The 24,384-nt window shown below is 50.1% G+C and overlaps 3 protein-coding genes across 14 annotated transcripts in view; 2 read left to right on the forward strand and 1 right to left on the reverse strand.

The window, feature by feature from the left end:
• The first annotated feature begins 884 nt into the window (after nt 1-884).
• Nucleotides 885-4,206, forward strand: PRG2 (proteoglycan 2, pro eosinophil major basic protein). Of its 4 annotated transcripts, none has more exons than XM_024254909.3 (6): nt 885-1,051; nt 1,578-1,647; nt 2,239-2,546; nt 2,848-2,979; nt 3,702-3,813; nt 4,034-4,206. In XM_024254909.3, exons 2-6 carry the CDS (start codon nt 1,590-1,592, stop codon nt 4,090-4,092), a joined length of 669 nt encoding a protein of 222 aa, XP_024110677.1. In that variant the 5' UTR covers nt 885-1,051; nt 1,578-1,589; the 3' UTR covers nt 4,093-4,206. The 4 variants fall into 4 exon arrangements, with proteins under 4 accessions (XP_024110677.1, XP_003777815.1, XP_003777816.1 ...); XM_003777767.5 differs by having other exon boundaries at nt 885-938; XM_003777768.5 differs by having other exon boundaries at nt 885-938; nt 2,239-2,513.
• Nucleotides 4,207-10,425: 6,219 nt separating this feature from the next.
• On the forward strand, nt 10,426-14,785 carry PRG3 (proteoglycan 3, pro eosinophil major basic protein 2). Its single transcript, XM_002821787.3, has 6 exons — nt 10,426-10,462; nt 10,795-10,928; nt 11,746-12,059; nt 12,741-12,872; nt 13,716-13,827; nt 14,646-14,785. The coding sequence occupies exons 2-6, from the start codon at nt 10,868-10,870 to the stop codon at nt 14,702-14,704; spliced, it is 678 nt and encodes a 225-aa protein (XP_002821833.3). The 5' UTR covers nt 10,426-10,462; nt 10,795-10,867; the 3' UTR covers nt 14,705-14,785.
• Nucleotides 14,786-17,670: 2,885 nt separating this feature from the next.
• Nucleotides 17,671-24,384, reverse strand: part of P2RX3 (purinergic receptor P2X 3) — a 36,045-nt gene continuing 29,331 nt past the window's right edge. For 2 of the 9 annotated variants that reach the window (XM_054524372.2, XM_054524374.2), the window contains exons 9-13: nt 24,038-24,131; nt 23,703-23,768; nt 23,355-23,570; nt 22,703-22,780; nt 17,671-21,740 (exon numbers count right to left, since the gene is read on the reverse strand). In XM_054524372.2, coding sequence (XP_054380347.1) covers nt 21,693-21,740; nt 22,703-22,780; nt 23,355-23,570; nt 23,703-23,768; nt 24,038-24,131 — 502 coding nt within the window. In that variant the 3' untranslated portion in view covers nt 17,671-21,692. Of the gene's footprint in view, nt 22,258-22,702; nt 22,819-23,354; nt 23,571-23,702; nt 23,769-24,037; nt 24,132-24,384 lie in introns of all 9 variants that reach the window. The other 7 variants (XM_054524370.2, XM_054524371.2, XM_054524376.2 and 4 more) reach the window with 7 other exon arrangements.

The following is a 24,384-nucleotide window of genomic DNA, read 5'->3' on the forward strand; positions in this document are numbered from 1 at the left end:
AAAAATCTTTAATAAGGCAGCCTCAAAATTACAGATTCAGCACACATTTACCATAACCACTGAAGAAATGCAAAGTTATAAAAAGAAGATAAACAACAATCTGTCTCCCACTTTCTTCCCTCTCCTCCCCTGCTTCTGGAGGCAACAAGGTCAACTACTTGGTGTGATTCCTCTTAGCATTCCCTCCATCAATGGTCATATAAGGACGCTCACAGATAAGCACCTATGCGGGTTTTTATTTTTGCTTGTAAAACTATTCACATACTAAATACTTTCCCCAGTATCTTGCCTTTTTTCACTTCATGTCGCACAAACATCTCTTCAGGTTTATAGATACAGGTCCAGCTCTTCTTTTCATAGCCATATAACATTCTGTAGAGTAGAGAGGACACATTTTATTCAGTGTCCGATTGATGGATATCAAGATTGTTTTCATTTCTACAAACAGTCAAGCAATAACATAACTCTGTAAAAGTTTTATTACTTATAGGTGCGTTTATGTCTAAAGGATGGTCTCGAAAGAGTGAAATTGATCAAATATGCATTTTTTTATTTTAATAGATATGGACAGATTTGTTCTCAAAATGTTTGTGGCAATTCAAAACACCAGTAAAGCAGGGGAGATATGTATTTTGGAAAAGCACCCAAGGCGATTCTGAAGTGTAGCCCGGATAAGAACAATTGCCCAGAGCTGTTCCAGATGGCCCCTGGGTTCCTGAAGGGGGTATCGGGAGAGAAATCTTCACTGAATGAGTGGGCTCCCCAGGGAAGTGATGAAATGGTCCTTATCAGCCTTGCTATCTCCCTCTGACAGAGGCAAACTCTCTCTCCCTGGGGGAAGTTCCTCCAAGCCCTCTATATAAGATGTCTTTGTGAGAGGAAGCAAAGAAGGACCTGGGCTTGGGAAGATCTAAAGACCCAGGAAGGTCTCTGGGTGGGTGAGTGCTTTCTCTGCTGTGGTGGAGCCGGTGACAGTTTATTCTCCCAGGAGGTCCCTGGCTGTGGCTGACAGTTTCTGGAGGGCTGGCAGGGGTCTACCTGTGGCTTTCAGGTTAGGAGGATGTCAGCAGGGGCAGCCTTCGTCCTCTGCCTTGCACATTCCTTCTGCGGGATGTGAAAGCGCTCCTTGGCTGGGGAAGGGAGATGGTGGAGACATGGAGGAGGGTGTGGGTGGCTTCTTGAGCTTTGAGGAGGGGACATACCTTCTAAGTCCTATGTGTTCCTAGGAAAGCCAATAATCATTGCTTCTCCCACCTCTTTTATGTCATAGACTCTGAGGGACCCATTAAGTACAAACAAATAAGCGTAATAGTCCCTTCTTTACTTCCGGGCCTGAAGGAAAGCCAGCCTCAGCCACCCCTCAGGGTTTGCTGCGTTCTGTTTAGAAAGAGGTCCTTGAGTCCTGGATCCTGGAGCATCAGGAGCTGGGCTTGGCATGAGCTTTTCTGGCCCATTCTGATTTCTGTTCAGGCCTTCTTTTTCTCCACCTCACTCCCGCGGTCCCCTAATGGTGTGATTGTGATGTGTGTGCATGTGTGTCTGTGTGTGTCAATGACAAACTGTGTTCTCCATTGCAGGATAAAGCCAAGATGAAACTCCCCCTACTTCTGGCTCTTCTATTTGGGGCAGTTTCTGCTCTTCATCTGAGTAAGTGTTTTTTGCCTTCAGTCTTTCTTTCTCTGTTTTTTTCCTTTCTATAGTAGACGGGGTCAGAGTTACACACCCACCCCCTTCTTTGATCGTCTTCTATTTCTGAATTTCTGTGTGCTTAAAGGGATGGGGATCCTATGGCCAGGAGTTGAAAGGATTTCTCAAGGCGTCTGTTATGTCTGTGGTCTTGGTTCTACTGTGACATTCCCAATTTTGTCCTTTCTCCATTATGCTTACTTTGAGCTTACTGAGTACACAGCACTTTCCATGCCTTCTCTTCTTTAACTCTCTTAGCATCCCCATGAAGTAGGTGGTATTGTATACCCATTTCACAGGCAAAGAAATACAGCTGGTGGATGATGGAACCAGTATCCAAGCCCATGACTGCCCGACTCTAAGTCCATGCTCTTAACCACCTTGACCTTGTCGGGCAGTTTGGGTTCCCCTCATAGAGACTGGGTTCCAGGTTCCTCTTCCCAGGCAGAGTTGAGCGTTCTGATGCCCAGGGCAAGGTGTGAGCTGTCCGTGGTTCTGGGGAGGAACAAGGGGAGATGCGAAGGAAGGACACTTAGCTATCCTCCCTGCCAGGGTCCGAGACTTCCACCTTTGAGACCCCTTTGGGTGCTAAGACGCTGCCTGAGGATGAGGAGACACCAGAGCAGGAGATGGAGGAGACCCCTTGCCGGGAGCTGGAGGAAGAGGAGGAGTGGGGCTCTGGAAGTGAAGATGCCTCCAAGGAAGATGGGGCTGTTGAGTCTATCTCAGTCCCAGACATGGTGGACAAAAACCTTACGTGTCCTGAGGAAGAGGACACAGTAAAAGTGGTGGGCATCCCCGGGTGCCAGACCTGCCGCTACCTCCTGGTGAGAAGTCTTCAGACGTTTAATCAAGCTTGGGTGAGTGGCCTGTGGCTGAGGCTGAGGTGGGAGCATGGGACGGGTGTGGGATATGTCCCCAGCATTGCTATCACGGGCTCTTTTCCCCATTGAGGGCCCTGGGGGTGTCAGTAGAACCTGAGCCTCACAGAGGTGTTGGGATAAGAGGGGAGGGCCACCTAGAAACAGAAGTTGCATTTTGGTCTCCAACCTTCAAATGGTTTTGGCAGGGGAGGGAGGGCATGAATTGTGGGGACTCAAGACCCATGTGAATTCATGTAGGAAGGATGCTCCATTCTTTGTCTTTTATCCTGCCCTGTAGTTTACTTGCCGGAGGTGCTACAGGGGCAACCTGGTTTCCATCCACAACTTCAATACTAATTATCGAATCCAGTGTTCAGTCAGCGTGCTCAACCAGGGTCAAATCTGGATTGGAGGCAGGATCACAGGCTCGGTAAGAGAAGTGTGAACACTAAATGGAGTGCACCTGCTGATCTCAGCCAGCACTCAACTTGCATCAGATTTGTCTGTTTTTCTCCTGTATAATCTCCAGAAGAACCAGGGATAGATGGACACCCACAGACAACACAGAGAGGGCTGCCCGGGCATTCAGGGAAGAGCTAAGGATTTAGAATCAGGAGGTTTGGGTCCAAGTTCCTTTCCATCTCTCACTATCTATGTAACTTAAGTTAGCTGGGCATGGTGGCGCATGCCTGTAATCCTAGCTACTCCAGAGGCTGAGGCAGGAGAGTCACTGGAACCTGGGAGAAGGAGGTTGCGGTGAGCCGAGATGGAGCCATTGCACTCCAGCCTGGGCAACAAGAGCGAAACTCTGCTTAAAAAATAAATAAATAAATAAATAAATAAATAAATAAATAAATAAATAGTTAAAACAAGACAATGAGTTTATTTCCTCACATCTAGGATGAGTTGGCAACCCCTGTTCTACCTTTTGTTAGGGCTGGAAGGATAAGCCTGTCACTGGGATGCATAGAATCTGATGGTGATGATTGTCATGGGTCAGCATTTCAGATGACCAGGACAGTTCCCATCATGGTCCAGCAGGGAAGGGCCCATTGCCCAGTGGGCAGCAGGAAGAGCTGGCAGATACAGGGCCAGGTCTGCTTCTCTGCCTTCCCTCTGCCCCATCCCTTCTTCTCCTCTTGCTTTCTCCAGGGTCGCTGCAGACGCTTTCAGTGGGTTGATGGCAGCCGCTGGAACTTTGCGTACTGGGCTACTCGCCAGCCCTGGTCCCACGGTGGTCACTGCGTGGCCCTGTGTACCCGAGGTGAGATGGGGCTGAGGATGAACGATGGAAAGGTCTGGGAGATGGGAAATGCCCCAAGGAGGAGATGCTACGAAGAGCCTGACCCTTTGTGGGAGAGGCTTCCTGGGTCTTTTATATACTCTGACTCCACAGCAGTGTGTGGGTGGGAGAAGAGGCCCTCCTGTGGGTTGAGTTGGGGTGGACAAGAGGCTGAAAGTCCCTTTCTGTTCTGCCTTCACAGGAGGCCACTGGCGTCGAACCCACTGCCTCAGAAGACTTCCTTTCATCTGTTCCTACTGAGCTGGTCCCAGGCAGCAGTTCAGAGCTGCCCTCTCCTGGGCAGCTGCCTCCCCTCCTCTGGTTGCCGTCCCTCCCTCCACCTCCCTGCAATAAAATGGGTTTTACTGAAACGGATTTATTTTCTCCTCTGATCACTGATCCACTCTGCTTAGCCCTCATTGAAACTTCTTCCTTATCATCTCTCCCCACACCACACCTTTCATAGAAGGGTCAGAACCTACCACTCCTTGAGGAGGAGGATGGAGGGTGGAGTTGGGTCTATGGAGCCTTTTGGAGATGGAGAAATGGGCTCAGCTAGTTCTCTTCATAGAACACCTGATTACTGGGCACCTGCATAGGTGCTGCCAGGACCTTCCAAGATTGTAGGTAGACTCCCAATGGCCCAGTTTGCATCTCTGTATCCAAAGGCCTTTTCTCTCTCTCTCTCCAACCCCAGAACTGTGGTTGGTTTTATATGTAAGGAAGTTAACATGTCCCTGGGAACAGTCCACAACTCTCAGGAATGAATGTATAAGTACCCCAATCCCCAGCCCCTCAAGTGGAATAAATCTAACATGTATTGGGCACCATTTCCCAGTGGCCTGCTGTGGTAGTTGGCCTTATTCCATGCATTTTTATGGGCTGCCTTCCCTTCCTCAACTGCATTCTCTGCTCCTTCCTACTCTCTGCAACTCCCAAATAAACACTTGTACGCAACTCCCTCTCTCAGGATCTCCTTCTGGGGAAACCTGATATAAGACAGCTTGCCATACATCAGACTCTGAATGAGGCCTGGGAATACAAGACATAGTCCCCTGGCACTTGGGATATATGGTTATTTGTAACATAGGCACAAAAACATCTACTAGTTGTTACCGCTTATTGAGCACCCACAACATACCCCCTGCTGTGGCAGGCATCTTGCCTAGATGACCTCATGTGATCAATAATTATGATCCCTATTTTACAGAACCAGGCTCAGAGAAGTTAGGACCTGTCAAAAGACTTGCCCGAGACTGAACCTCTAAATGCAACCCATATTGAAATTCAACTCTGCTCCAAAGCATGTTCCTTTAACCCTTGTGCTTTTACAGCTGGCTACTCTCCCCTTATGGTCACGTGGGGATGAAGCACGGGGGGAGGAAAGCCAGACTGTCTCACTCTTGGGTTCATCTTGGGACACGGGACTCCAGCCCAGCTGGAGGTGAGGGAGCTTTAATCAGAGGGGAGGGAGGAAGGCATTCTCAACCCCTTCTCTACTAGGGAGGTCAGCAGAATAAAATAATTCAATGTTCTAAAGCCATTTTTTTCTCCAATGTGCCTCCAATTCATAGATCTTCATATGGGATCGGGGGCTTAGAGAGGGGTGAAACAAGAACTCTATTTTTTTGGAGTGTCGTACAGAGAAGGGATGCTACTTCTCTAAGGTCACATAGTAAGTTGAGAAAGAGACAGAAATCAAACTCAGGTTCATTTCAACTATTGTTCCACAAGAATCTGTTGATTTCAAAGATGGGGGACTATGGGTTCAGCCCTGTGGTGAGTGCTGTGAGGATGCAGCTGAGGTGGAACTTTCACTCCTTGCCCTATTGAACTTTATATTCTGGTGTGGAAAGGCATTGCTTCCCTTATTTCAATCTTAACAACAAAGGGTAATAATATTTCCCATTTATTAAGCATTTACTAGGTGTCAGGTTCTGTGCTAAATGGTAGGTGAACTTTGTCTTGTTCCTCATAAATCTCTGCCACTGTGAGTGTGTGCTTTGACAGAAGTTTGACTTCCAGTCCACAGAGATCTTCTTTGGGGGAGTAATATCAAGAAGGGGCATGAAGGAAGCGGCAGGGCTCCTAGTAGCATCCTGCATCTCGACCTAGGCATGTTTACATTGGTGCATTCACTGTGAAGATTTCCTGAGCAGTCCACTCTATAGTGTGCTTTATAGGAACACATTGTACATTCATTGAAAAATTTTTCTTGGCCAGGCACGGTGGCTCATGCCTGTAATCCCAGCACTTTGGGAGGCCGAGACAGGCGGATCACCTGAGGTCGGGAGTTTGAGACCTGCCTGACCAACATGGAGAAACCCCGTCTCTATTAAAAATACAAAAAAATTAGCTGGGTGTGGTGGCACATGCCTGTAATCCCAGCTACTCAGGAGGTTGAGGCAGGAGAATCGCTTGAACCTGGGAGGCGAAGGTTGCAGTGAGCTGAAATCGTGCCATTGCACTCCAGCCTGGGCAACAAGAGCGAAACTCCATCTCAAAAGAAAGAAAGAGATTTTTTCTTTTTCTTAAAAAGTAAAAATCATGAAATAAGGGGACTGGGCTAATATTCCAAAATATGGGTTTGTGTGTGCATTTTCCCCTCCAGTAAGATACTAACTAAGCTCTGTGAAACTGTTTATCAATGATTCTTTATCATTGAATCCTTGGAGTTCCTTACACTGTGCAGAGCACAGAGTAGGGGCTAAATCAACAGTGCACTCATTGCTTTTTCACAGACAAGGGCCACCCTCACTCAACCCATGTGCCAGGCATAGTTCTGAGAACTTTGCTTAAGCTGATCTCACTAGAGGCAAGTGTTGTCATTAGCCTTAGTCTACAGATGAGAAAGCTGAGGCAGAGAGGGGCTGACCCTGGAACTTGTGATTTCATTATACATCACCCTACACTGCCTCTCAAGATGGTAAGGCCTACCGTCTGCATAATGAGGGGATGGACTGAATCTTGGAACAAGAGGCAGAGTTTGAAACCCCTATGAACACAAATGCAAACATTAAGCCAGAGGCTTGGGGTTCCATGGATGCTGAAAGCAATGTTGGCATCATTGGCTAGATTATCTGGGGGTAACACATCTGGGTGTGTCAAAGAAAGCAAAGATTTGGGAGTCAGACAGACTAGGATCTGATGTATCATTTGTTACTAGTTGTGCAAACTTGGATAAGTCATTTGACTTCTCTGAGCTTTTGTAGTACATACATAGACTAGAGATGGCAATACCCAATTTGTAGGATGACTTTTAAGGATTAAGCAGTTGTTAAGTAACAGATGTAAAAACCTTAATGAAGCATGGTGTCTGGTCCATGGAAGACCTTCAAAAATGTTTTTTCTTGTTTTAAATCAGACAGAAAATGTCACTGAGGTCATTGGAATATCTTTGCCCAGGGTTTATATACAGTGAAAACAGGGTCGACGTGAAAGAGGGAATGGTCTGTTCAGGAGGGAGGTTGATGAGAGGAGGCTAGAGAAACACAGCTATCCGGTGGATAAGGAGTTGGGAGCCTACGGTTCAGGCCTGTCTCTACTTTCTGTGTGACCTCGGGCAACTTGTTTAAAGTCTCTGAGATGTCGTTTCTCCATCTGTAAAATGAAACAACGAGGCCGGGCATGGTGGCTCCCGCCTGTAATCCCAGCACTTTGGGAGGCCAAGGCGGGTAGATCACCTGAGGTCAGGAGTTCAAGACCAGCCTGGCCAACATGGTGAAACCCCGTCTCTACAAAAATAAAAAAATTATCTGGGCATGATGGCAGGTGCCTCTAATCCCAGCTACTCGGGAGGCTGAGGTGAGAGAATTGCTTGAACCTGGGAGGCGGATGTTGTAGTGAGCCGAGATCATGCCATTGCACTCCAGCCTAGGTGACAGAGCAAGATTCTGTCTCAATAAAAAAAAAAGAAAAAAGAAAAGAAAAAGAAACAATGAGCGAGTGTGAGGCTCATGGTGGTATTGGTTCCTGAGACTAGCCAACCTTATTGGTCATCCCAGCCACCAAGTGAAATGGTACCCCTGGCTTGGGCCAATGGATGAGGAAGAATAATGGCAAATGGGGGTCTATGCCTCCACCCTCCACCACTAGGGAAGTCTCAAGCTTGAAATCCAGTGACCAGGTTTTTAGGTCCTGGACCTGGCCAGTCCTCCTACAGTCAAGTAGATAAGTGGAGGGTTTGGTCCGTTGGGCTACGGAGATAGTGATCGAGGCCGTTACTCTGCAATCAGACTCAGAAATGGCCTCTCAGTTACTTCTCCATTTGTGGGTCTCTTGGGAGAGCAGAGGAGAGGAAGGAATTTAGGTCTTCTCACCCTCTGGGCTGCCTGTCCCTGCTCCCTGAGCCATGGAGGGCTGGGGTGGAATATGGGGAATAAATCTGTACTTTTTTTTTTTTTTTTTTTTTTTTTGAGACAGAGTCTCGCTCTGTCGCCCAGGCTGGAGTGCAGTGGCGTGATCTCTGCTCACAGCAGCATCTGCCTCCCAGGTTCAAGTTACTCTTCCACCTCAGTCTCCTGAGTAGCTGGGATTACAGATGCCTGCCACCACACCCGGCTGATTTTTGTATTTTTAGTAGAGACAGGGTTTCACTGTGTTGGGCAAGCTGGTCTCAAACACCTGACCTCAGGTGATCCACCCGCACATGCCTCCCAAAGTGCTGGAATTACAGGCATGAGCCACCGTGCCTGGTCCTCCAAATCTGCACATTTTAATTGACAAGGGTCACCCTCCACTCATGTGCCAGGCATAGTTCTGAGAAGCATCCCACAAGGATGCCTCTGAGTTCACCCTGACAAGTCCACTAGCTCTTGGCAAAGACATCTGGCAAATTCAAGGTTTGAGACATGCTGGCCTCTCTTTAACGTGCTGGAAATTTGTCTAGAGCTTGGTCAGTTAAAATTTTGATGTTTTGTTTTGCATTAATTTCAATTTTTAAGAAATATTGCATTAAAATGTTATTTATCTTGAATAGTGAGTTTCTTAGTGTCCCCTTAATTTCTTAGTGTACCTGAGTTGAGAGCCTCCCCTGCCTGATTCTAGTCCAGACCCTGGGGTGACAGAAGACTGGTGGGAGATGGGAGGTGAGGAGGGGAGTTTTGGGTGGAGAGGATGATCTACAGAGTTCTGGAGAGACTCTGTGTGGAGCTTTTCATGCTGCCTGTTTGCCAGCCCTGAAGCTATGCCTTGAGGTTAGACAAGGTGGCATATTCTAGATCAGAGATCCTCAACTGGGGCCATTTTTCTCCCCAGAGGACATTTGGAAACATGTGGAGACATTTTTGATCATCTGCGGGGGTGGGGAGAGGTGCTACTGACATCTGGTGGGTAGAGACCAGAGGGGCCATTAAACTTTCTACAACGCCCAGGACAGCCGCTCCATAATAAAGAGTTATTTGACCTCACATATTAATAGCACAAAGTTGAGGAACCTTGATCTAGATCCACAGCACAGAAGAAAGGATGTAGATTTTTCACACATTAAAGATGAGAAAGCTCGCGCCTGTAATCCCTGTGACTCAGGAGGCTGTGGCAGGAGGATTACTTGAGCCCAGGAATTCGGGGTTACAGTGAGCTATCATCGCAGCACTGCACTCCAGCCTGGGTGACAGAGCAAGATTTTGTCTCTTAAAAAAAAAAAAAAGATGAGGACAGGCGTGGTGGCTCATGCCTGTAATCCCAGCACTTTGGGAGGCTGAAGTGGGTGGATCATGAGGTCAGGAGTTCAAGACCAGCCTGGCCAGCATAGTGAAACCCTGTCTCTACTAAAAATACAAAAAATTAGCCAGCTACTCGGGAGGCTGAGGCAGGAGAATCGCTTGAACCCGGGAGGTGGAGCTTGCAGTGAGCCAAAATCTTGCCATTGCACTCCAGCCTGGGTGACAGAGCAAGACTCCGTCTCAAAAAGAAAAAAAAAAAAAAAAAAAAAGATGAGAAAGAGGAAGGGAGAGAAAAAAGAGAGAGAGGAAAGAAAGAGAGAAGGTTTTGGACTCAAAAAGCCTTAGAAATTCCAGTTCTTCCACTTCCCATGGAACCTTGGCAAGTTGCCTTCTCTCTTTCTCTGAATCTCACATTTTGCCTCTGTGAAGTAGGGGTGGTGCCTGGTGGAGATGAGGTGGAGATGAGGGTGAGGGGTGTGTTGCACACAATGCCCCTAGGATGGGTGAGAGCTTGGGAGCACTGAGCCTCCCTTTCCCCTCTTATTGCCTCTCCCCATTGTCTCCCACCAGCTCCCTGGGATCTCCACTTCACTCCCTGGGATTCCACCAGCAGGAGGCTACTCCTGGAGTTAAGGCCTGTTGTTCAGACTGGGGCATTTTAGGAGGCATAAATAATAATTATGCCTGGACAATGGACATAACATCTAGGGCCTTCTGAAGCAAACCAGGATGTGGGGTACCCAAACAAGGCAGTAGGCCCCAGGAGGCAGGTCCCTGCAGTCCCAGCAGAGAGCAGGGCACAGGGTTGAGAAGACTGAGCAAACTTCGTTATCAGCTCCTTTGTCCCCCACTCTGGCCTGGAGCAATCATTCTGGCCTCTTCCCACTTCCCCAAAAACCCAGTATAAAGGCTGCTTCTGGGCCCTGAAGCCAGAGGCACTGAGAGTGGAGGTCTCAGACTCTTGGAAGGTGAGTTCTTTTCTGGCTGCCCAGACAGGACCAGTGTAGGCCCTGGGAAGAAGCAGCACCTCACAGGGCAAACACGTAGGAGGCCTGTGCTTAGGAACATCATAGCTAAGCAGACCTGTCCCCGCAGGGGCAGGAGTCTAGGCTAAGGGTGATACTGGACAGCAGCAATGTAGACTGGAAGACAAATGAAATTTTGTAACTGAGTTATCCCTCCCACCATTCCTTTTCTATACTCTCCAGCTCAGGATCTGTTCATGGCAAGAGGAGAAAGCAATCTTGTTTGCTCTTTAATCAAACAATTAAACAAACATTCCCTCTATACTACGTGCCAGGGGCTATACTAGACACACAAAGACAGCCCCAAGAAGGAAGGTGGAGTAGTGTCCTCGCTAAAAGACAGTAGACATGCAACGCCTCTTGCTCCTGCCTGCTCTCCTGCTGGGAACAGTTTCTGCTCTTCATTTGGGTAAGTCTCTCCCTTGCCTCCTTATCCGTCTTTCTCTTTTTTCCTTTTTCCTACACTCCCCTCCCCCGGCTTTTATTTGCACTCATGAGGCCAGGACCACAGCCTTCCCTCTTTAGCTGATACAGCTCATCTCCGGTAAGATATCACTTGGACTCAGAACTGTAACCTGGAACTTTCTCTTTTTTTGTTTGATTTTGTTTTGTTTTTTGTTTTTTGTTTTGTTTTGAGACGGAGTCTCACTCTGTTGCCCAGGCTGGAGTGCAGTGGCGCGATCTCGGCTCACCACAACCTCCGCCTCCCGGGTTCAAGCAATTCTTCTGCCTCAGCCTCCCGAGTAGCTGGGACTACAGGCACATGCCACCACGCCTGGCTAATCTTTGTATTTTTAGTAGAGATGGGGTTTCACCATATTTGTCAGGCTGGTCTCAAACTCCTAACCTTGTGATTCACCCGCCTCGGCCTCCCAAAGTGCTGGGATTACAGGCGTGAGCCACCGCACCCGGCCAACTGTAACCTGAACTTTCAGAAGGAAAAACCACCTACCTGTTAAGATGAAGGGCTGGTGACTGCTCCAGGCTTCTCACACGTGCTTTCTCCCACCTTCAAAACACACACTCGTGGTGTCGGCCAGAAGTCAGGTTCTTGTCCATTTGTGGGTGTGACCCGAGAGATCTCTCCTTACTTAACACCAAGGAAATCCTCCAGTCTTGTCTTCAGGTGGAATTCCTAGGAAAGCTCAAGTGAGGCTGCTGGAGCTGTCCACGGTGCTGGAACAAGGAAGCTCTTGACCTGATGGCAGGTTACCTCTTCTTCCCAGAGAATGATGTCCCCCATCTGGAGAGCCTAGAGACACAGGCAGACCTAGGCCAGGATCTGGATAGTTCAAAGGAGCAGGAGAGAGACTTGGCTCTGACCGAGGAGGTGATTCAGGCAGAGGGAGAGGAGGTCAAGGCTTCTGCCTGTCAAGACACCTTTGAGGATGAGGAAGCCATGGAGTCAGACCCAGCTGCCTTAGACAAGGGCTTTCAGTGCCCCAGGGAAGAAGACATTGTTGAAGTGCAGGGAAGTCCAAGGTGCAAGACCTGCCACTACCTATTGGTGCGGACTCCTACAACGTTTGCAAAAGCTCAGGTAAGTAGTAGGGAGGCTACTGCGGAGGACCTGGGGGAGAAGAGAGTACATTCAGGCTTCTGTTCCCTATTCATTTAGGCTAGTGGTTCTCAAATCCTCGCATGCATCAGAATCACTTGGAGGTGTTGTTAAAACACAGATTTCTGGGCCTCACCTGCACAACTTCTGATTTAGGAGGGCTGAGGTGAAGCCTGAGAATTTGCATTTACAAAAAATCCCCAGGTGATGATGATATTGTTGGTCTGGGGAGAACCACTGATTTAAACAAAAGGCTTTGGTGTTAGAAACACCTGTGTTAAATTCTGGTTCTGCCTTTTATTAGCTGTGTTACCTGGGCAAGTTGCTTTGCCTTTCAGAGCTTTAGCACCTTCATTTGTAAAACGAATATATATAGCACCAACTTCTTAGAGTTGTGGTGAGCATTAAGTGAGATAATACATGAAAAGTGTTTGGAATAGTCACTGGGCTGTAATAAACTCTCAATAAGTGGTGGTTATAATTATTATGAGTATTATTATTTCCTGCAGGATTGTCCTGACAGCTAATTAAGAAGCAAAATATAGGATTAAGGGAGGCAAGTAGGTTTATTTTTGACCTGAAAAGGGATGCTGGGCTCTTGCCTGGAGAATCAGAAACTTGAAATAAATGAGAAGGAATTCTCTACTTTGTTTCTGTCTGCAGAATGTCTGCAGGAGATGCTACAGAGGCAACCTTGTCTCCATCCACAACTTCAGCTTCAACTATCGCATTCAGTGCTGCACTAGCACAGTCAACCAAGCCCAGGTCTGGATTGGAGGCATCCTCAGGGGCTGGGTAAGTCAGGGGCCAAATCTTGGGTGCAGTAAGTTCTTTCTGAATGTGTTAAAGTAGCACCTGATGGTGCCAAGCCTCAGGCCAGCAGCTAAGGTTTCCTTAATGTGGCAGGCAATGATGTGCTGGAGATGGCTTGTACTGGCTCAGGAGAACTGACGGTGCACATCTCTTCCCAACTCCATGCTCAGTGACTACATGCTTGCAGCTTGACGTCAGCCGTGGTGGGAGTATTTACACAAAGGAAATTGGCAATTGCTACACATCAGGGCTCCTTTCTACTCCCCATCCTCCCACCCACCCCAAGAGCTGGTATAAACATTTACCAGCATACCACTGGAGTCACGAGACAGAGTCCAGGCCCAGCTTAGTCACTTAGAAAGCTAGCTAAATAGGTTTCTTGGAGCCTTGGTTTTTTAAAATCGCTGAAATGGAGACCTTGTTCTCTCAGGGTGGTTCTGGAATTGTGGGTGAATAAGTGGCATTATATTTGGTACGGTCCGTAGATCAGCAGTATGGTCCATAGATCAGCTGTACCACCATCACCTGGGAGCTTGTTAGAACTGCAGAATCTTAGACCACACTGCAGACCTCTTGAATCAGAACCTGCATTTTAACAAGATCCCCAGGAGATAACGTACGCACAGTAAAGTTTGAGAAGCCTGCTCTGTGTGATGGCTGAGAGAGATGGTTGCTCTTCCTGTCATTGCCTGGAAATTCTTAGGAATGGCTCTCTAGGGTGTCTGGTTCCTGGCCGGGTAGGCAGTGAGAGAAGTCAACAGGGGGTATTCTTTGAGGTCCTGGATCTGAACTTCTGCCCTCTGACCTAGCCTGTCACTTCTCTAGTTCCTGTGGAAGCGGTTTTGCTGGACTGATGGAAGCCACTGGAATTTTGCATACTGGTCCCCAGGGCAACCTAGGAATGGGCGAGGCTGCTGTGTGGCCCTATGCACCAAAGGTGAGGCAGAAGGGCACCAGGGCAGGGAGAAGGGATAGTAAAGTGGATTCTTAATGCTACCCCTTTGAGCTGCCTGAACACACCTCCCTAAACTCAGACCCTCCCGCTGACTGAAGAACCAAAGTCCTGTGTGTAAGGAGGGCTGAGACATAGGGAATGCTCAAAGCAAAACCAGGTGATAGGAGTTCTGGAGACAGGGGGGTGGGCTGGATGGTGTGTGTGTGTGGGAAAATTCTTTGCCTCCTTTGATATGAGGGCAATAAATTCGAACAACAGATATGACCAATGAGAGTAGCAGAAGTGGATATAAGGTGTGGATGAGAGAAAAGGAAGGATGGGGGAATTAGGGATGGCTGAGAGACAAGATGCCTGCCTCCAACAGCAGATGTAGGCAGCAGCATGGGTGCCAGAGGTGAGTTTAGTATAGTGGCTATGACCATATGTGCTGGAGCAAGACTGCTGCAGTTCACATCCCAGCGCTGCCACTTGCCAACTGAGATACAGGCACGTTGTTTATCTCCACTAAGCCCCCGTTTCCTCATCTGTGAAATGGGGATGATGACAGCACCCACCTCTTGGAGTCATGGTAAGGATTAAATGCAATAGTCCACCTAAGTCCATCTAATGCAGTTAGCACACAGCCTAGCTAGCAGTAAGAGCTCAGCAAATGTGAGCCAGTAGGGATGCGGGGCAAGCACACAGCTGGCAGATGATGATGGCCATCGATGGGGACATAGGGGGCCCCTGAGGAGGGAAAGAGGTGAAGCCCAGGCCAGACCCCGCAGGGCGGTGGGCTTCACTGTGCTCTCTGCTGCTAGGAGGTTATTGGCGACGAGCTCGATGCAAAAAGAAACTGCCCTTCGTCTGCTCCTTCTAAGCCAGCGGCACGGAGACCCTGCCAGCAGCCTCCTCCCGTCCCCCAACCTCTCCTGCTCATAAATCCAGACTTCCCACAGCATTTCCTGACTCTCGTTTCTTTATTGCTCACTTTGGGGGATTACCCCAGTTCGGAAAAATCCTGGAAGCATTCACTCTCGGGAAAGTGGGCGACGGCCGAGTAGGGCGGCCCGGTGGGGGCTGGCGGCGGAGAGGGCGGCGGAGCGGGACCTGGGGCGGCCTGAAGGCTTCCCTGGGCGTGGGGTAGGGAAGGGGGGATGGGGCGGGGGTGTGGGTGGTGGGAGTAGAGGTGGTGGAGATGGTGGTGGGGATGGGAGTAGGAGTAGGAGAGGGGAGGTGGGGGGATGGGAGTAGGGGTGGGGGTGGGAGGTGGGAGGATGGTAGTAGCGATGCGTGTGGTGCAGGTGAGGGGTTGGGAGTAGGGGTGGGGTGGGAAGTGGGGAGATGGGAGTAGGGATGAGGGTGGGAGGTGGGGGATTGGGAGTAGGGGTGGGAATGGGAGGTGGGGGAATGGGAGTAGGGATGAGGGTGGGAGGTGGGGGAATGGGAGTAGGGGTGGGGGTGGGAGCTGGGGGGATGGGAGTAGGGATGAGGGTGGGAGGTGGGGGGATGGGAGTAGGGATGAGGGTGGGAGGTGGGGGATTGGGAGTAGGGGTGGGAATGGGAGGTGGGGGATGGGAGTAGGGATGAGGGTGGGAGGTGGGGGAATGGGAGTAGGGGTGGGAATGGGAGGTGGGGGATGGGAGTAGGGATGAGGGTGGGAGGTGGGGGGATGGGAGTAGGGATGAGGGTGGGAGGTGAGGGATTGGGAGTAGGGGTGGGGTGGGAAGTAGGGGGATGGGAGTAGGGGTGGGGGTGGGAGCTGGGGGGATGGGAGTAGGGGTAGGGTTGGTGGAGGCGAGGGGTTGGGAGTAGGGGTGGGGGAGATGGTGGTGGGAATGGGAGTAGGGTTGGGAGTGGGAGGTGGGGGGTTGGGAGTAGGGGTGGGGGTGGGAGGTGGGGGGTTGGGAGTAGGGTTGGGAGTGGGAGGTGGGGGGATGGGAGTAGGGGCAGGGGGATGGGAGTAGGGATGGTGTGGTGCAGGTGAGGGCTTGGGAGTAGGGGTGGGGGTGGGAGGTGGGGGGATGGAAGTAGGGATGGGTGTGGTGCAGGTGAGGGGTTGGGAGTAGGGGTAAGGATTGGGGGGTGGGGGTGGGAGTAGAGGTGGTGGAGATGGTGGTGGGGATGGGAGTAGGGGTGGGGGTGGGAGGTGGGGGGATGGGAGTAGGGTTGGGTGTGGTGGAGGGAGGGGTTGGGAGTATGGGTAAGGACTGGGGGAGTGAGGGGTGGGAGCTCAGTTGGTGTGGAGTGCTTTGCTGGTCCTCTTGCTGTGTTTGGATTCAGTATGTGGTGCAGGGTGGGGTGGCTTTCCAAAAAGGTGATGGAGCTGTTTCAAGAGTTGGTGTGGAACACTGAGGTCCCACCTAGGGGACAACACCAGGAAGTGGGGAGAAAGCAGTCTTGTCTTGGGGCAGACTGCTCCTCTGGCCCTATGCTTTTCTGGCTTCTGATAATGGCCCCCAATTTTATTTCCAGCCACCTCTGTGAGTCCCCAGCCTCCTCTGAGGCATGTTCCCCGTCCATTCCCAGGAGGGTGGTGGTCCTCCCCTTCCTTCCTCCTGGCCTACCTCTGTAGAGGGGCCACATCCTTAGGAGGGAGCGACTTCTCCCCAGCAGGGCCCTGGGCACAAGCCAGGGTGTCTGGTAGTTCCCATTCCCAGTTGTGCAGCCCCAGGCCTCTGTGTCTCTCCATCCCCCACTTTCTCAGACCCTGGGGACATTGAGAGAGATTATTGTTGTTGCTATTAACTTTGTCACAGATGAGGTACTGGGCTCCAGGAAGGATGTAGAGTTGATGAAGTAGGAAACTCAGACCTGAGACTGGGTATCAAGAGGGTAGAGAGCCCTGGATTGTGGGGGGAAGAGGGGGTGGGGAGAGAGAGACTTCTTGGGAGTGTGTTTCCACATGGGGCCCAGGGAGAATACAAAAGTATTTCTGTGTGTGCACATGTACACGTGTGCGTATATATCTTGGTGTGTACATGAGTCAGTGTTTGTATACATGTGTATACCTGTATATGTGTGAATTTGTATATGTAAATGTGCATAAATCTGTGAGTCAGTATGAATTTGCATGTTGAGTATGCATATGTTTATATATCTCTGTGTATTTATGGATATGTCTGTCTGCATACACCTGTGAATGCATATGTCTGCATAGCTTTGCAGCCTTATGTTCCCAAATCTCTCTGTGTATGCATATGTGTCTTCCTCTGTGTCTTTGACCGGTATGTATGTGGGTGGGTATATGTCTCAGTGTGTGTCTGAGCATACCTGCATACAGGACTATGTTTGTGTGTTTGTGTATATCTGTACCAGCATCTGATGGGATATGGTTTCAGGAGTGAAAAGAACTTTTCCCAGATTTGCTGTGTTTCTAAGGGTGCTAAAGTCGAGGGGACAGGACAGAGAGCCCTGGGGAAAGTGGGTGATGGAGAAAGCACAGAGATGAGGCCCTTCAACATGGGCAGGCCTCTGGCAACAGGAGAATGGGTACTGGCATTGCCAGGGACTTTATCCATGCTGGGCCCCAGGGACTGTCTCTACGTGAAAAGGCCTGTCCTCAGTAGAGGGGTCTGTCCAACAGCTATGGATGGAAATTGGGTCAGGCAGCTCCTAATCACAGCATGTCAAGTGGTCCTTCTCCCCAAGGGCATGGAAGGGGAGCTACCTGGGAGTAGGGCCCCACACAGATCTGCACACTACACACTACAATAGTCCCTTTTTTTTTTTTTTTAACTTTTATTTTAGGTTCATGGGTACATGTGCAGGTTTGTTATACAGGTAAACTCATATCACGGCGGTTTATTTGTTGTTCAGATTATTTCATCACCCAGGTACTAAGCCTACTACCCAATTTTTTTTTTTTTTTTTTTTTTTTTTGAGACAGAGTCTCACTCTGTTGCCCAGGCTGGAGTGCAGTCGCACAATCTCGGCTCACTGCAAGCTCCGCCTACCTGGTTCACGCCATTCTCCTGCCTCAGCCTCCAGAGTAGCTGAGACTACAGGCACCCGCCACCACACCCGGCTAATTTTTTGTATTTTTAGTAGAGATGGGGTTTCACCGTGTTAGCCAGGATGGTCTCAATCTCCTGACCTCTTGATCTGCCCGCCTTGGCCTCCCAAAGTGCTGGGATTACAGGTGTGAGCCACCGCACCTGGCCTACCCAATATTTTTCTGCTCTTCCCCCTCCTCCTACCCTTCACCCTCAAGGAGCCCCCAGTGTCTGTTGTTCCTTTCTTTGTGTTCATGAGTTCTCATCCTTTAGCCCCTACTTATAAGTGAAAACATGAAGTATTTGGTTTTCTGTTTCTGCTTCAGTTTGCTAAGGATAATGGTCTCTAGCTCCACCCATGTTCCCAAAAAAGACATGATCTCGTCCTTTTTATGACTGTATCGTATTCCATGGTGTATATGTACCACATTTTCTTTTTCTAATTTGTTATTGATGGGCATTTAGGCTTATTCCATGTCTTTGCTATTGTGAATAATGCTGCAATAAACATTCTCGTGCCTGTGTCTTCATGGTATAATGATTTATGTTCCTCTGGGGATACACCCAGTAGTAGGATTGCTGGGTCCAGTGGTAGTTCTGTTCTTAGCTCTTTGAGGAATCGCCATGCTGCTTTCTACAATGGCTGAACTAATTTACACCCCCACCAAGGGAGCACATGTTCCCCTTTCTCCACAACCTCACCAGCATCTGTTATTTTTTGACTTTTTAGTAATAGCCATTCTGACTGGTGAGATGGTATCTCATTGTAGTTTTGATTTGCATTTCTCTAATGATCAGTGATACTGAGCTTTTCTTTTTTATATGAATAAGCCCATTCTTTCTCTTTTTTTCCTATTGGAGAGTCATGCTTTAGAATAAGCCCATTTTTGATGCTATGCTTCTAGAAGAACAGTGTTGTCTGTCTGGGGGTGGGAAGGACAGGCAATAAAGGAAGTTCTGTGCACGTGGTCTGGGGATTGGTATTTCAGCTGAATGCCAAGTCCTTTGTATCAACCTCTACTTATCTTCCTGATGGAGAATGAACTTTAGCCAAATCCAGTAGCCCAACATCCTGCCAGTCAAAACCAGGGGTAGAGGTAGGGAAGGGAAAGAAGAGGGGCTAAGACTCCTCCAGACTGAAGCTTATTTGAGGCAGACCGGGGTAGATAAGATGTCCCTCAAATCTCCAGCATGATCTAGCATTAGGCCTCAATGTCAACTCTTATATTTTCATTCCTTTGGCTGATTAAGGCCTTCAAGTCTTGAATAACCCCTGATTAAAAAGGAAATACTCTTGAGAGAAGAAATTCCCCAGAATGTTATCTATTAATACCCCTGGAAGGCTGATTGGCAGCTTGCTGAGAACAAGGTTTTGTGAGAAGGAACACAGAAGGGAAGGATGTGTGGAATTGTCAGTGGAAATGGTGGGAGTGGGGTGGGAGGGGGAGAAGAGAAGCTATTAAAATGGAGATAATGAAGCAGAGCCAGGGCTGTGCTCACTATTTGCTCTTCCTAGACACCCAAGAGGACTAGGACTTTCCCCGTATCCTTACAGTAAAGCTGGGCTCTGCAGCACACTGCTGAATCCTGCCAATGGAAAGTGGCTGGAGGTGAAGTAAGCCCACTCCAGGCCTGGTCTTCAGATTACTCCCTGTGATCCTCCAGTTTTCACTTTCCCTGTGACAGTGACCTGGGAGTCCAAGTGTCTCAGATGGCACAGCTACCAGATGGAGGGGGCTGTCTGACCTACTTTGCTGTATTAAACCTTGCGATTTTACTTGTTACTGCAGCAAAACCTGTATTACCTGAACGAACACACATAGAAAAAAAGGTACTAACAAGTTTCTGGATTTTCCCCAGATAGAGCATAGAAGTCATGATCTCAGACTCCAGAGCCATTAAGTTCTAGGTTCAAATCCCAGTTCTCCTATTTCAGTTTCTTTATTTTAGTATGCATCTGTTTCTTCTTCTGTAAAGTGGGGGTTGAGTTAGACAATCCCCATCACTCATTTGGTCCATTGCCTGCCAGTAGTAAGTAATCAATGTTGGCTTTTATGCTGAATGATTAAAGAGGCAATGTAGTGTTAGGAATGGGCATAGGTTCCAGATCTCATTTCCATGTACTGTAAATTTCTTTTTCTATCAAATAGGATTAATAACAAACCATAGCGGACTCACCAGGGTTGGTGTGAGGGTCCATGTGATTATGTTGGTGATTGTGCTGAGTAAACCATAATGCAACAGAGACAAGGTAGCTGTTTTTATCACCACTGATATTAACCCTACATCTAGCACACAGAAGCGGTAACTTAGTTCAGATATGGGGAGGACAACCTCAGGCTCACACACACTTGCTGGCCAGCTCCAGAGGGGTGGAGGCACCTGCAGGAGGACCACCTCCACTGGGTAAAAGGGAGGGGTTGTGGGGAAGGTCCCCTCAGGACACCACTGCCTCCATCTCCCCATTAGAGAGAATCCCTGTGACCCCAGCCTCCCAAGAGCTGAATTCCCCAGGGATGCCTGGCGGACTCCCAGGTGGAGAATGTGGTGCTGACTTCACTGATGTCTCTGCTGGAGAAGCATAGTCTGGTCAGATCTCCAGGCACTGCCCAATTCCCAAGGCTGACCCTGGGGAGATATGCCCCACCATCCTGGGCATGGGGCTGTGGGTTAGGGCAGAGTGAGGGAAGGGGTGTTGAGCTTTATGTGGGGTGGGTCTTACCTCTTCTCCCCCTGGGGCGGGGGGTCATTGGGCAAGGCCTTTGCAAGTACCCACCATTTGAGCCTCCTGAACTACTCCTGAAGCTGTCCCTTCCCCACTTCCTGTGCCTTGTGTTGAGGGGCCGCCCTCCATCTACAGTTGAGCTGGTGCTGCTAAGACCTCATGATCATGCCCACTCCGACTGCCAGATGCAGATTTATCATGAAGCTATTGAAACATTCTTTAGGCTCATTCACTCGCATGAGCCCCTTCTAATACCTAATTTTGTATTCTTTCTAAAGACATGTCCCCAAATTGTATATGCTTAGGATTCACAAAACCTGGGTCTGCCCCAGAGCCCTGCCCTGGGGCAATTTCTGGGCCTCTCACTGTAAGAGAGGACAGAAAGGGGATAGAGGATGTCTGGGTCAATGGACCCAGCTTCCTCTTCTTGCCTCCTTCCCTGAAGGACCAGGACATGTGGGTTCCTTTTTGGCCACGAACTGTGGCACTGAACCAGTCATTTTCCCTTTCTGGCCTCAGTTTGCTCATCTGTAAGCAAGAGGGTTAGATAAGATGGTTTCTAAGGCCCCTTTAGCTTCTAACCTTAGAAAACGGGGCACCTTATCAAGAGCCTATGGGGACAGGCCTGGCCGACCCAGCTGAGCAGCTCACAAGATACCAGGCCTCACTGGAGCCTTTTCACCGATGTTGTAAATGAGGACTGCTGAACTCCTGGAACAAGGTCCCAGCCCATGACAGGACCCCAGGTCCGGGAATCAAATCCCCAGAGTGAGGGGGCCCAGATGTGTGTGGATGTGGGGTCCCAGAGAAGATCAAGAATGACCCCTTCCCTGGTTTGGGGAGACAGCTGTGGGGGGTGATGAGGAAAAATTTACTGACAGCCATGCCTTCTGTTTCCTTCTAAATTTGGGACGCACCCAAGTCAGAGATGGGGTCCCTCATCACTGTCTAACCAGTCTCCCTAAAAATGCAACCTTTGTTTCTGGGAAAGGCATGGGGCTAACTCTTTATTAACCGAATCACGGTCAGGGTGGAGGCGGCTGAAGCAGCAGGGCTGATGGACCCTGGGAGTTCATTCTTCTCTCATGGGGTGTGGGCGATGGAGTTAGTCAGACGGACGTTCAAATCCCAGCTCTCTCACATCTTGGCTATCTGGCCTGGGGCAAATGACTCAGTCTCTCTGAGCCTTGGTTTATCTTCAAAACAAGGGAAACTAATATCTACCTCATGGGATTATTCTAAGGATTAAATGAGATAAGGTGTGTGAAAGTGCCTGGCACTTGGTAGGCCCTTGTGGCCATCTGTCCTACATTATCATCTCTACTCTTTGGGAAAGGGATGGCTCAGGTGCTCCTGCCCCAGGGGTCCTAGGAAGCAGATGGGGCCAGGCAAGGAGTGAAGGTGAGATTGGGGTCTCAGTAGGGAGCACTGCTTGTCTGCTGGAGCAGTGGGAGGCCCAGACACCTGGGTCGCAGCTATGTTCATGGAGTGAGCAGCAGAAATGAGAGCCCCTCTTCCCTCCCATGCCCCCTTGCTCAGGCAGGCTCCTCTGTGGGGAGGCCTGGAGCCTTTGTGAGTGTGGGGCCCTGGAAAGAGGCCCTAGTGGCCTATGGAGAAGGCCCCCGAATCAGTGGACTGCTTCTCCGCTGTGGTCTGGTCGCTGGGGTACACTGGGTTGGTCAAAGCAGCGATTTTCAGTGTAGTCTCATTTACCTGCAGGCGAAAGAGCTGGTGTTGTCGAGTTCTGACTATGGGCAATGTCCTCTTTTGTGACCCCATTTGACGGACTCAGCAGTGGGCGCCCATGACCTAGTCATGAGGGGAGCCAGGACATCTGTGTGATCCCAAGGCCCCTCCCATGTACCCCGAGGGCAAACAGAAACCCCATTCATCCCATGGCCTCCCCTAGTCCTGCCCCAGAAATGGAGAGGGGAGGTTACGGGGTGGGGACCATGACAGAGATGACCCACAGAACCCCCAAGATTCTCTGCAGAGCCCAGTCTTGGCCAAGCCTTCCCTTTTCTGGACCCCAAATATTCATTGAGGCCTGGTGAACCCCCCTTCAGAAGGCCTCAGAAGGGGAGCCACTGAGAGTCCCTGACCCTGCCTGCCCTGCCCCCTCTCCCTTTTATCCAAGGGTGCCCCTCCCCCAACTCACCTCCTCAAACTTCTTGGCTTTGTACTGGTCGGCCCCCTTGAGGAAGTTGAGCAGGATGATGTCACAGAGAACAGTTCCCTGGAGGAGGAGAGGCAGGGCGGGCTCCGAGGGGTGCCCTGGGGTGGGTGGGATCAGGGTGGCAGGAAGTGGTGGGCTCGGGCAGCACCCCCAAGCTGCCTAAACAGTGGCAGGACATTTCACTCTTGCAACAAACTTTTGGGATAGTGCTATGGTTTGAATGTCCTCACCCAAACTCGTGCTGAAACTTAATCCCCAGTGTGGCAGTATTGACAAGTGGGGCCTTTAAGAGGTGATTGGACCCTGCGGGCTCTGCCCTCATGGATGGATTAATCCGTTCATGGATGCATGGATTAATGGATTAATGGGCTATCCTGGGAGGGGAGCTGGTGGCTTTATAAGAAGAGGAAGAGAGATCCAAGCTAGCATGTTAGCAGACTGCAGGCCAGGGTGGGGAGCAGTCCCCCAGGGAGGCCTGACTGATGTTCCCTCTTAGAAAAATGCCCAGGGACTTAGCAGGATGTTTCAGGGCTGCCTTCCCAGCTCCTAGGGCTGACCCAGGCCACAGCTGCACAGAGAGAGGACTGCGTGGGGTGGAAGGGTGGAAGTCCCTGAAGGCAGGCTATGTGCCCACCATGCCACGTGGGCTCTGTTCCTCATTATGGCATCTCAGGTCTGCAGAAACCCAGAGCCTCCTCCCCCAGCTATACGGTGAGAAACCGGAACTCTGTAACAGGTGGAGCCTCCTGAAAACGGGAAGGCTGCTTCCGGAGGTAACGAGCTCTCCATGACTGGAGACATTCCAGCCAGGGCTGACGCAGCAGGGTGGTGGCCAAGGAGACTGAAGCACCTAGCAAGTGGGGGTAGGGGTTTTACATTCTAGGCAGAGGCAGAGTTCTGCCCCCATCACTCCCCTGCCTGCTGGTACCAGTCCGGGCCCCACTCTGACTGGCCCGTCAGAGCGTGGAGGGGCTGAACTCACCACTCCCACAGAAGTGAAGGCCGCCACAGAGCTGATGATGGTGGGGATGATGTTGAACTTGCCAGCCTGTGTGCACAAAGACCAAGGCGAGTGGGCAGAGGGCCCATGGGATGGGGGTGAGGCCCGAGGCTGCAGGTGGAGCCAGAAGGGTTCTTGGTGGATCAGCAGGTCCCTCCCCTTCACAGCACAGGTGAATTGATGGGAGAGTGACCCACTCAGGGTGTCAAAGCTGGCCAGCAGCAGACCCCTGCCCCCCAGAGGAGCTTCTTCAGAACCCGAGAGGTGGTCTGGGCTGCCTCCCCTGTCCGCCCCATCTGCCTGGCCCAGGGACTCACATTCCCGTATACCAGCACGTCGAAGCGGATGCCAAAAGCCTTCAGGAGGGTGCGGTACTCACTGCCATTCTCCATTTTGTAGTACTTGGCAAACCTGGGGGTCAGAGGCAGAGATGGGTCCCTCTGTGGGATCCTGTCTGTCCTGCCTGAACCTTCTGGGTGCTCCAGAGCCCTGTGTCTTCGCTCACTGAAGCAACCCTTACCAACTGTTTGCTGAGACACCTGCCACGCTCCTCCCCGTGTGGTTAGCTGACCCCTCACACAAGCATCATCTTGGGGGCTTGTTATAAAAGCAGATTCCTGAGCTCCACCCTGAACCCACAGAATCAGCATCTCTGTGGGTGCAG

The sequence above is a fragment of the Pongo abelii genome, chromosome 9 (genome assembly GCF_028885655.2).
Source record: "Pongo abelii isolate AG06213 chromosome 9, NHGRI_mPonAbe1-v2.0_pri, whole genome shotgun sequence".
Classification (NCBI taxonomy): Eukaryota; Metazoa; Chordata; class Mammalia; order Primates; family Hominidae; genus Pongo; species Pongo abelii.